The sequence below is a fragment of the Blennius ocellaris genome (assembly GCF_963422515.1).
Source record: "Blennius ocellaris genome assembly, chromosome: 15".
Lineage (NCBI taxonomy): Eukaryota > Metazoa > Chordata > Actinopteri > Blenniiformes > Blenniidae > Blennius > Blennius ocellaris.
In genome coordinates, this window is record NC_137664.1 from 1,420,181 (window position 1) to 1,432,057 (window position 11,877).

General features: G+C 44.5%; 2 protein-coding genes across 4 annotated transcripts in view; one reads left to right on the top strand and one right to left on the bottom strand.

Annotated features, from left to right (window-relative positions):
• The first annotated feature begins 1,363 nt into the window (after window positions 1–1,363).
• Window positions 1,364–9,560, top strand: lman2la (lectin, mannose-binding 2-like a). Of its 2 annotated transcripts, XM_080509986.1 has the most exons (9): window positions 1,364–1,541; window positions 1,765–1,883; window positions 3,836–3,953; window positions 4,033–4,115; window positions 4,232–4,264; window positions 5,914–6,075; window positions 7,010–7,124; window positions 7,930–8,058; window positions 9,168–9,560. In XM_080509986.1, the coding sequence occupies exons 1-9, from the start codon at window positions 1,415–1,417 to the stop codon at window positions 9,308–9,310; spliced, it is 1,029 nt and encodes a 342-aa protein (XP_080366112.1). In that variant the 5' UTR covers window positions 1,364–1,414; the 3' UTR covers window positions 9,311–9,560. The 2 variants fall into 2 exon arrangements, with proteins under 2 accessions (XP_080366112.1, XP_080366113.1); XM_080509987.1 differs by lacking the exon at window positions 4,232–4,264.
• The window catches only part of wbp1 (WW domain binding protein 1), a 13,453-nt gene continuing 5,763 nt past the window's right edge, over window positions 4,188–11,877 (bottom strand). The window contains exon 5 of one of the 2 annotated variants that reach the window (XM_080509989.1): window positions 4,188–4,301. The gene's annotated coding sequence lies outside the window, so the exon portion shown is untranslated. Of the gene's footprint in view, window positions 4,302–10,496 lie in introns of those variants that run through there. The other variant, XM_080509988.1, reaches the window with a different exon arrangement.

An 11,877-nucleotide genomic window follows, 5' to 3' on the forward strand; every position in this document is an offset into this window, starting at 1 on the left:
ACGTCATTTATACACTCCAACCACTGGAAGTACCGTATATAATCTACATAGTGTAACTACTGGAAGTACTGCATGTAATCTACACATTGTATATACTGTACTCTGGATATTGAGAAGAAAATTACATATTCCAACCACTGGAAATATTCTAAATAATGTGACTCGTACATAAAATCTAGATATTTAAACTGTCACAGATACTGTAACTACTATATATAATACATTCCAAACATTCAAACTGCTGGAAATACTTTTCTCCTGTATTAAATTACACATTCCAACTATTGAGAATATTTGAAATACCAGACATACTTTGAGTACCGCGACAAATTATACAGTCCAACCACTGGAAATATTCTAAATAATGTGACTAATACGCAAAATCTACATATTTAAACTTTACAGATATTGTAACTAGTATACATAATATATTCCAAATATTCAAACTGCTGGAAATATTGTAACTCCTGTAGTAAATGACATATTCCAACTATTGGAAATACTGTAATCTATGTATTTGAAATACCAGACATACTTTGAGTACAGTGACAATTTATATATTCCAACCACTGGAAATATTCTAAATAATGTGACTAATACACAAAATCTACATATTTAAGCTGTCGCAGATACTGTAACTACTATATATAATATATTCCAAATATTCAAACTACTGGGAATACTGTAACCAATCCACATATTTGAAATACCAGACATACTTTGACTACTGTAACAAATTGCATATTAAAACTACTGCAAATATTCAAACTATATGTTCCAACTACTGGAAAACTAACTAATCTACATATTCCAAATACTCTGAAGACTGAAACACATTACATATTTCAACAACTGGAAATATACTGAGTTCTGTGATTAATCAACATAATCTAAATATTTCAACTGCTGGAAATACTTTTACTCCGGTAATAAATTACATATTCCAACTACTGAAAATACTGTAACCTAATCTACATATTATAAAATACAAGAAGTACTCTGACTGTAACAAATTACATATTCCAACCATTGTAAATTTACAAAATACTAATACACCATTTACACACATTGAGTTTAGTCATTATACATTGATTAGAAAGGTACAGTTACATAAACCACGAATTTATACCAAAATAAAGGGATTAATTTACAGATTAATTAATTTAATTTACAGATTAGTCCTGGATTTTTTTTTTTTATCTACATGATAAACTATTCCTCCGCAAAACAACTGTACACACCGCGGCCAATCAACAACCAGCCTTTTGACTGACAGTCAGACTGACCAATAGCAATAGAGCCATGCGAAACCGTCAACCAATCAGGAGGAGGCTCCCGCCCCAGTGGAGCCACGATGGCCGCCGCCAGTCGGAGGACTCGTCTCCGGTGCAGACCCGCGTCCGGGGGGGAAATAATGCCTTTTAAACCGCACCTCACTGTCGTTTTCCTCGTTTTGGCGGCGAGCTGCTGTTTCGCGGACGATGACCACGAAATGGAGGAGTTCCTGAAGCGGGAGTTTTCCCTGACGAAGCCTTACCAAGGTCCGGGCTCCGCTGGATAGCAGGGTGGAGGGTGGAGGGAGGGGGGAGGGGGGAGGGAGGGGTGCAGATGTTTCTAGAAATTACGTTTCACGGCTAGTTTTACACCGTATTACACCATTTAACATCTCCCTGCTCTGTGATACTCATTCGCCTCAAAGTTGACGTGTGTTAACACCAGTATTTGTCCTTTCACTTGCTTCGACGCGCCCGCTCGCGTTCTCAGCCGTGGGCTCGTTTGGCTCCTCCCACTGGGAGCTGATGGGCGATGCCATGGTAACCACGGAGCAGGTGCGCCTCACCGCGGACATGCAGAGCCGCCAGGGGGCGGTGTGGAGCCGCATCGTGAGTACAAATAAAACTGCAAACGGAGCGGATTGTGTGTGTGACCGAACATTACGTACGTTGATATCGGTAACTACGTTGGTGTCGACATCGAACGATACCGGTGCAACGAGATTAGTCCTTATTTTCAATTTCCGAGTACAAATACCACGTTGCCGTGAAATAAAACTGCAAACGGAGCGGATTGTGTGTGTGACGAACATTACGTACGTTGATATCGGTAACTACGTTGGTATCGACATCGAACGATACCGGTGCAACGAGATTAGTACTTATTTTCAGTTTCCGAGTAGCCGCGAGTACAAATACCATGTTGCCGTGAAATAAAACTGCAAACGGAGCGGATTGTGTGTGTGACGAACATTACGTACGTTGATATCGGTAACTACGTTGGTATCGACATCGAACGATACCGGTGCAACAAGATTAGTACTTATTTTCAGTTTCCGAGTAGCCGCGAGTACAAATACCACGTTGCCGTGAAGTAAAACTGCAAACGGAGCGGACTGTGTGTGTGACCGAACATTACGTACGTTGATATCGGTAACTACATTGGTATCGACATCGAACGATACCGGTGCAACGAGGTTAGTACTTATTTTTAGTTTCCGAGTAGCCGCGAGTACAAATACCACGTTGCCGTGAAGTAAAACTGCAAACGGAGCGGATTGTGTGTGTGACGAACATTACGTACGTTGATATCGGTAACTACGTTGGTATCGACATCGAACGATACCGGTGCAACGAGATTAGTACTTATTTTCAGTTTCCGAGTAGCCGCGAGTACAAATACCATGTTGCCGTGAAATAAAACTGCAAACGGAGCGGATTGTGTGTGTGACGAACATTACGTACGTTGATATCGGTAACTACGTTGGTACCGACATCGAACGATACCGGTGCAACGACATTAGTACTTATTTCCAATTTCCGAGTACAAATACCACGTTGCCGTGAAGTAAAACTGCAAATGGAGCGGATTGTGTGTGTGACTAAACACTACGTACGTTGGTATCGACATCGAACGATACCAGTACTTATTTTCAGTTTCTCTCCAGTATCGTGTTGTACACTTTGTTTATATTAAGGGGGGGGAAAAATCGTCTTTTTTACTTATTTACTTATAAACTAGTTAATAAAATAAAGGGGAAAACATTTGACATCCGCATTTTCAGCAGTAATTTACAGGATTTTACGCTTGAATATTTAAAAGTATTAGTATCGGATCGGTATCGATACTAAACATCCCTGGTTTATTATTAATGCTTTTTTTTTTTCCCTTTTCCAAGTATAACAATAAAAATTCAGATTATACCAAAATACGCTTTGACTCTATTTTGAAAATAATTCTATTTGGCAGTTTTTTAAGAAAAATCACTAGCTTGTTGCTATAGTAGCATTCAGATACAAGGAAATGCAGTTTTACGAGGTAATAACACAAACATGGACAAGTACTTTTTTCCAAGTATGCACATTCAATCACACTTAGTGTAATATCTACTTTATGTTTGAGTACTCACACAATTTGAGTAACACAAACTACTTTAAGTATCTCAATACTTAAAGTAGTCTGATAAAAGTAATTCTCATATGCATGTAATCCAGGGGTGGAAGTATTTATTACAAGTACCTGCATTACTCTAAGCAGGCTGAATTTGAGGGAATAAGTGATAGTAATACAATACATAAGTATAATAGTGATAAATACATAAGTAGAATTTCCAAAATAAAACTTGATGATAAAGTCACACCTGAGTTTAATTAATATTAAAACTGTTTGATCTGTTCCTTAGTACTCCCTCTACTGTGGATGTACTCACATTAAATTCCGTGGTATTCTGGGGACTTTTTTTATATTTTTTGAAGCGTTATTTGAATTTATTCACACTAACGTCTAGTTTGCGCCGCGCAGTGTGACTGTCACCCGTCCTCTCTGGTTCCTCTGGTTCCAGCCGTGTCACCTGACGGACTGGGAGATGCAGGTTCACTTTAAAGTCCACGGACACGGGAAGAAGAACCTGAACGGCGACGGGATGGCGGTGTGGTACACCAAGGAGCGCATGCAGAAAGGTACGGCGGCCCGGCGGGCCCGAGGGGAACCGTGGTTTCCGTTAGCGTGACGTTACCCCCCCCAATGTTCCCCTCCCAGGACCCGTGTTCGGGAACATGGACAACTTCACCGGCCTGGGCGTGTTCGTGGACACGTACCCCAACGAGGAGAAGCACTTGGAGGTAATGCGCAGCGGCGCCCCCCGGCTGGCGGACGGGCAGGGTGGTTGTGGGTCGGCGCGCGCCGGCGAGACTGGTGTAAAGTGTTTGTGCTCTCTTGTGCCGCCGCGCGGAGACAGGCGCAGAAGAAGAGGTACACCACCCGCACGCAGGTAGCCCACGTCTGACCACGCCTCCGTCCAGCATGAGCTGAAAAGAAAAAAAAAAAAAAAAACACGGCGGCCATGACGGGACGACCACCGACGGGGGGGTTGGGGGTGAAAGTTTACAAACAATTTAGCTTACGTTTAGCTAGCTTAAATTTAGTTTACGCGGCGTTTTCATTTCAGAAAAGTTCCGTATTTTACACGGCAACGTTTTGAAACTGATGTCCGTTTACATGAAAACGCTGAAAATGATGCAATTTTAATTTAGGGCCACTGGTGGGTGCTGTTGTTTCTGTCATGAAGACACACACACACACACACACACACACACACACACACACACACACACACACACACACACACACACACACACACACACACACAGCAGAGAATAACACGTTATAAACATGAACATGACTGTCAAAATAAAACCACCAAGTTGGATTGTTATAACAGTGACTGTCAAAATAAAACTACCAAGTTGGATTGTTATTGCAGTGACTGTCAAAATAAAACCACCAAGTTGAATTGTTATTGCCGTGACTGTCAAAATAAAACCACTAAGCTGGATTGTTATTGCCATGACTGTCAAAATAAAACCACCAAGTTGGATTATTGCAGTGACTATCAAAATAAAACCACCAAGCTGGATTGTTACAATGGTGACTATCAAAATAAAACCACCAAGCTGGACCCACCGGGAGTCAAACCGTCATGGCTGGTTGGTGTTTGTTGTGTTTTTTGCATGATTGTACTGTAACTGGTGGTTTTCAGAGTGACACTGAAGAGTAACTTTGATTCCCGCCTGCTTCCAGTGACGTCAGTCGTTTTCTTTTGAAAAACCCCCTCCCGGATGACACTTCCTGTTTTTCACCCCCTTAAACATCATTTTGATATTTTTCTTGGAGACACGAGGTTCAGAATGTAAGAAACCTCCACCTGCATGACGGAGGATAATCCTGCGTGTGACGACTCACCTCCTCCTCCTCCTCCTCTCCCTCTCCTCCTCTTCTTCCTCTCCTCCCCCCCTCCTCTCCTCCTCACCTCCTCTCCTCCTCACCTCCTCCTCCTCCTCCCCCTCTCCTCCTCTCCCACTCCTCCTCCTCTCCCTCTCCTCCTCTCCTCCTCTTCTTCCTCTCCTCCCCCCCTCCTCTCCTCCCCCCCTCCTCTCCTCCCCCCCTCCTCTCCTCCTCCTCCTCTCTCCCTCCTCTCCTCCTCCTCTCCTTCTCCTCCTCCTCCTCTCCCCCCCCTCCTCCTCCTCACCTCCTCCTCCTCCTCTTCCTCTCCTCACCTCCTCTTCCTCTCCTCCTCTTCTCCTCCCCTCCTCTCCCCCTCCTCCTCTCCTCCTCTCTCCCTCCTCTCCCCCTCCTCCTCCTCCTCACCTCCTCTTCCTCTCCTCCTCTTCCTCCTCTCCCCCTCCTCTTCCTCTCCTCCTCCCCTCTTCCTCCTCTCCTCCTCCTCCCCTCCTACTCCTCCTCTTCCTCTCCTCACCTCCTCCTCTTCCTCCTTTCCTCCTCTCCCCCTCCCCTCCTCCTCCTCCTCCTCACCTCCTCCTCTCCTCCCCCTCCTCCTCCTCTCCCCCCTCCTCTCCTCCTCCTCCTCTCCTCCTCCCCTCCTCCTCCTCCTCCTCTCCTCCTCCTCTTCTCCTCCTCCAGAGGATCTTCCCCTTCGTCCTCGCCATGGTGGGGAACGGCAGCATCAGCTACGACCACGAGCGCGACGGCCGTCCCACCGAGCTGGGCGGCTGCAACGCCATGGTGCGGAACCTCAAGCACGACACCTTCCTGTTCATCCGCTACATCCGCCGCCGGCTCACGGTGAGAGGAACCCCCCCCCCCCCCCCCCGACACCCCAACTCCCCCCTCCCTACTGCTGCAACAACATGTAGGACAGGCCTCCTCTGGGGGGCGCCAGAGAGCTTCAGATCCACTTTAAGTTTCCAGATGATTCCACATGTTGAATTTTTTTTTTTAATTAAATATTAAAATGAATAAAGACAAGGGTTAATAAAATACAGTAGCGATGTTGCAAAAGAGATTCAAACGGTCAAACTTCTAGTAACAAGCAAGTTAATAATGTTAATTACGAGCAACGAAGCCATGCAGATTTATTTATAGGTTTGTATGTTTTTTGCCAACTTTTTGCAAAAAATTTCTCATCGAAATTACACGAAATCTTCAGGGATGATTTGAAATCATCCAAGAAACAACGCGTGAGATTTTGGTGCGTTAGCGACTCACCGTTTCTGAATAAAGCCCAAAAAACTGCGATAGAAAAAAACAAAACTTCCCATACAAAGCGGATGAGAGCAGCACCTCATAGAGATTAAAGACTGTTGCCATGGAGACGCTCAGTGTTTCACACCGTGATGTAGCCACCTGACAGGCTAGTTAGCGTCGTTATGCAGCTATCATGCTAGCAACGCTAACTCGGTTCCGCCAACAGATGTGGCGTTGGCGAAGGTCTGCTCTACCGAGTGTAGCTCTAGTTTTTGAAAGTTTCTGTGAAATTGCTTCTTTCGTTAGCATTCTGTTAGCATTCGCCGGTTCAAGTGGGGGAAAAAAAAAATCGCTTTCCGTTTCAGAAAAGCTCCGTGGAGGAAAAAAATGACAGTCGTAACGCTCAAGGTTCTAAAGGTTCTCGCTTCCCGAGTCCACGTGGACAACGTGTCTCGCCGGTTGTGCCGATGCGGTTTTGTTGTTTGGAGACATTTCTGTCCCGTCGGTGTCTCAACGCGCCGTCGTCCCCCAGGTGATGATCGACATCGACGGCCAGCATGAGTGGAGGGACTGTCTGGACATCCCCGGCGTGCGGCTGCCGAAGGGCTTTTACTTTGGAGCCACGGCGATCACCGGAGACCTCTCAGGTAAACCTGTTCACAACTCTAGTTCTATAGGTCTATGCTGCTAGCGTCAGTAGCTTCTAGTTCTATTGGTCTATGGCCCTGCGCCTCCTGCTGCTAGCGTCAGTAGCTTCCAGTTCTATAGGTCTATGCTGCTAGCGTCAGTAGCTTCCAGTTCTATTGGTCTATGGCCCTGCGCCTCCTGCTGCTAGCGTCAGTAGCTTCCAGTTCTATAGCTCTATGGCCCCGCTCCTCCTGCTGCTAGCGTCAGTAGCTTCTAGTTCTATAGGTCTATGGCCCCTCTCCTCTTGCTGCTAGCGTCAGTAGCTTCTAGTTCTATAGGTCTATGGCCCTGCTCCTCCTGCTCCTAGCGTCAGTAGCTTCTAGTTCTATAGGTCTATGGCCCTGCTCCTCCTGCTGCTAGCGTCAGTAGCTTCTAGTTCTATAGGTCTATGGCCCCGCTCCTCCTGCTGCTAGCGTCAGTAGCTTCTAGTTCTATAGGTCTATGGCCCCTCTCCTCTTGCTGCTAGCGTCAGTAGCTTCTAGTTCTATAGCTCTATGGCCCTGCTCCTCCTGCTCCTAGCGTCAGTAGCTTCTAGTTCTATAGGTCTATGGCCCCTCTCCTCTTGCTGCTAGCGTCAGTAGCTTCTAGTTCTATAGCTCTATGGCCCTGCTCCTCCTGCTCCTAGCGTCAGTAGCTTCTAGTTCTATAGGTCTATAGCCCCGCTCCTCCTGCTGCTAGCGTCAGTAGAAACCCCAGGATGTTTCCAGGCTGCAGTCTGCAGCTTCACCACCAGATGTCACTAAAGTCTCACGCTCACCCCCCCAGACAACCATGACGTCATCTCCCTGAAGCTCTACCAGCTGACCGTGCTGCGGAGCAAGAGAGAGGAGGAAGAGGAGGAGGAGGAGGAGGAGATCACCGTGCCCAGTGTGGATAACATGGAGCTGCTCCGGAGTGAGACACACACTCACACACACACACACACACACACACACACACACGTATAAGTTAATACAGTAACAAGAAGCATTTAAAAATAAGTCATTCAAAATGTTACAACTGTAAATTATATTGTCATATTTTTGTTTAAACACAAAAATTATGCATTTTCACTTCATCACAGTGGTCAAGTTTTTCTGTTACTGGTAGGAGTAGAGGTACTGGTAGGAGTACAGGTAGGAGTACTGGTAGAGGTACTGGTAGGAGTACATGTAGGAGTACTGGTAGGAGTACATGTAGGAGTACTGGTAGGAGTACTAGTAGAGGTACTGGTAGGAGTACTAGTAGATGTACTGGTAGGAGTACAGGTAGAGGTACAGGTAGGAGTACTGGTAGAGGTACAGGTAGAGGTAGAGGTACTGGTAGGAGTACAGGTAGGAGTACAGGTAGAGGTACTAATAGGAGTACAGGTAGGAGTACTGGTGGAGGTACAGGTAAGAGTACTAGTAGGAGTACTAGTAGAGGTACTGGTAGGAGTACAGGTAGAGGTACAGGTAGGAGTACTGGTAGGAGTACAGGTAGAGGTACAGGTAGGAGTACTGGTAGGAGTACAGGTAGGAGTACTGGTAAGACTACAGGTAGGAGTACTGGTAGGAGTACTAGTAGAGGTACTGGTAGGAGTACTGGTAGTAGTACTAGTAGAGGTACAGGTAGGAGTACAGGTAGAGGTACAGGTAGGAGTACTGGTAGAGGTACAGGTAGAGGTACTGGTAGGAGTACAGGTAGAGGTATTAATAGGAGTACAGGTAGGAGTACTGGTGGAGGTACAGGTAAGAGTACTGGTAGGAGTACTAGTAGAGGTACTGGTAGGAGTACAGGTAGAGGTACAGGTAGGAGTACTGGTAGGAGTACAGGTAGGAGTACTGGTAAGACTACAGGTAGGAGTACTGGTAGGAGTACAGGTAGGAGTACTAGTAGAGGTACTGGTAGGAGTACTGGTAGTAGTACTAGTAGAGGTACAGGTAGAGGTGCAGGTAGAGGTACAGGTAGAGCTACAGGTAGTAGTACAGGTGAAATCACCAGAGGAGCAGCAGCCTGACTCACCCCCCCCCCCTCCCCTCCAGGGGGCGACGTGGATCCGGGGATGAGCAGCATCGGCTTGTTCTTCACGGTTCTGTTCTCCCTGCTGGGCTGCATCTTCCTCCTCGTCATCGGCCTGGTGGTTTACAGCCACTGGAACGAGAGCCGCCGGAAACGCTTCTACTGAGCGCCGCCATGCCGCCGCCGCCGGGCGAGAGAGAGAGCGACAGAGAGAGAGAGAGAGAGAGGCGCCACGATGTTCGATGGAAACTCTGGACTCTGACAGAAAAGCCATCAGAAGTCTGAGGACGTCGTTTTCACACCGACGTCTTATTTATTCCTATTTATTCTTTTGTTTTTTTAACTTATTTTCAGTTCCCAGTGGGGGGCGCCAGAGAGCTCCAACATCTGAGGGTCGGGGGGGAAATATGAATAAAAGTGCGGCGCTGTGGAAACACGTGGTTTTTGGGGGTTTTTTTTGTTTCCGAAAAGTTTCACGGCAGCGTTTTGAAAACGACGGCAGGAAGTGACGTGGTTCTGTCAAGGAGTTTTCAAAAATGGTACTTGGTACTTTTATTTTGACAGTCACCGTAATAACAATCCAACTTGGTAGTTTTATTTTGACAGTCACTGTAATCACGATCCAACTTGGTACTTTTATTTTGACACTTACCAGAAAAACAATCCAACTTGGTACTTTTATTTTGACACTTACCAGAATAACAATCCAACTTGGTACTTTTATTTTGACACTTACCAGAATAACAATCCAACTTGGTACTTTTATTTTGACAGTTACCATAATAAGCCAACTTGGTAGTTTTATTTTGACAGTCACCATAGTAACGATCCAACTTGGTACTTTTATTTTGACAGTCACTGTAATGACGAGCCAACTTGGTAGTTTTATTTTGACAGTTATAATAAGCCAACTTGGTTGCTTTATTTTGACAGTCACCATAATAATCTAACTTGGTAGTTTTATTTTGACAGTCATCGTAATGACGAGCCAACTTGGTAGTTTTATTTTGACAGTCACCATAGTAACAATCCAACTTGGTGCTTTTATTTTGACAGTCGCCGTAATAACAATCCAACTTGTTACTTTTACTTTGACAGCACAGGAAAGAAGTGCTGATGGAAGTGGAACATTTTTCAAATTAAAAGTCAATGCAGACCTACGGAAACTTAAAATGTACATTTCCAAAATAACGACAGTGTCATTGTTCGGCCGGGGCCCCCTGGTGGAGATTTCAGGTAAATACACTTAGTATTGGATTAACTCTTTACTTTGATCTTTTTTTTAATTTTTAGTTTAAAAAAAAAAACAAAGACTTTGTTCTCGATGAAGAAACGAGAGGCGAGTCTGTCAGCAGAGCGCCAAAGTTTGTTTTATTACAAAAATAGAATACAAATGACCCAAAGAGTGACACAGCAGACTTCCTTCTAAATACCAACATTTTCATCCGTCAGTCAGTTTATCGCTTTGATTTTTTTCCTTTCTTCTCTTTTTTCCCCACTTTTGGCTTTTTTTTTTTCTTTGAATTTTTTTTAAATTGAACCAGAAAAGTTCCTCCACAGGGAAGAAAAAGAAAGAAAAAAGAAAAAAAACAAACCAGAAATGACTGGAAAAGGAGGTTTTTTGTTTGTTTCCCTCCCCGCTGCTCCGAGGTCGTTCATGTTTTTAAAATATAGAAAATAACTGAAGATTAAAGGCAAACGGTTAAACACTCAGTCTGGAGGAGAAAGAAGCCGTCTGCACCGAGACAAACAAAAACAAAGACAAACAAACAAAAACAAGGGAGGGGGGATTCTTCTCATGAAGGGACACACTTTTTTTTTTTTTTACACTTTCAACACACAAGTGGATTACAGTGCAGAGTTCTATTGCTTGTGTGTGTGTGTGTGGGGGGGCGGGGGGGGCGGGGGAGGGGCGAATCGCAGCATTAAACAGTGGATTAATGGGAGTTTCTTTCTTTTTTTAATTTTCTTTTTGCATAGCTGAAGTCGAGTGAAGTTTTCCAGAAGCGCCTGAAGGGGAACCCTGAGTGTGTGAGTGTGTGTGTGTGTGGGGGGGGGGGGTGTTCACACTGGTCGTGGAGGAAAACGCACTTTAGAAAAGTCTAAAGTTTAAAAAAAAAAATGAAAGAAACTGTGGTTTATGCACTGGAAGCTTTCAAACGCTTTGCTTTGATCTCAAATAATTCAACAGGATTTACTAGAATCTGTGTAGTTTCAGTCTGATAAATCTAATATATACAACTCGTCGACGTCTAAACGCCCATTTTAACCCTTTTTTTGCTGATTCGTGCTTCGAAAAAACTTTTGCTGGCCGAGTATTAATGGACTTTTTTTCTTATTTTCTAAAGAGAAACTGAAATACTGTTGAATAATGAGCAGAATGAGGAAAATCTATGGAATAAATTAACAAGAAAACGTTGAAATCGTTCAGATTATGTGCAAGAAATGTGAAATAAATTAAGTTAGAAGGGGAAATTAAGTTTATCCATGCGGGTTTTGTTGATATGATTTGGTCCAGTGTGTGTGTGTGTGTGTGTGTGTGTGTGTGTGTGTGTGAACACCCCGTGATCCTTCTTTTTTGCCTCCGATGTTGGGAATTCCCAGAATGACGTTCCGTACTCGTACAAAAAAAAAAAAAAAGGAGTTTTTAAGCTTCTATGCAAATAAAAACAAAACATTTGTGAGAAAATCTGATACAACAGAAGATTATTTACCAAACGTCCCTGAATACGA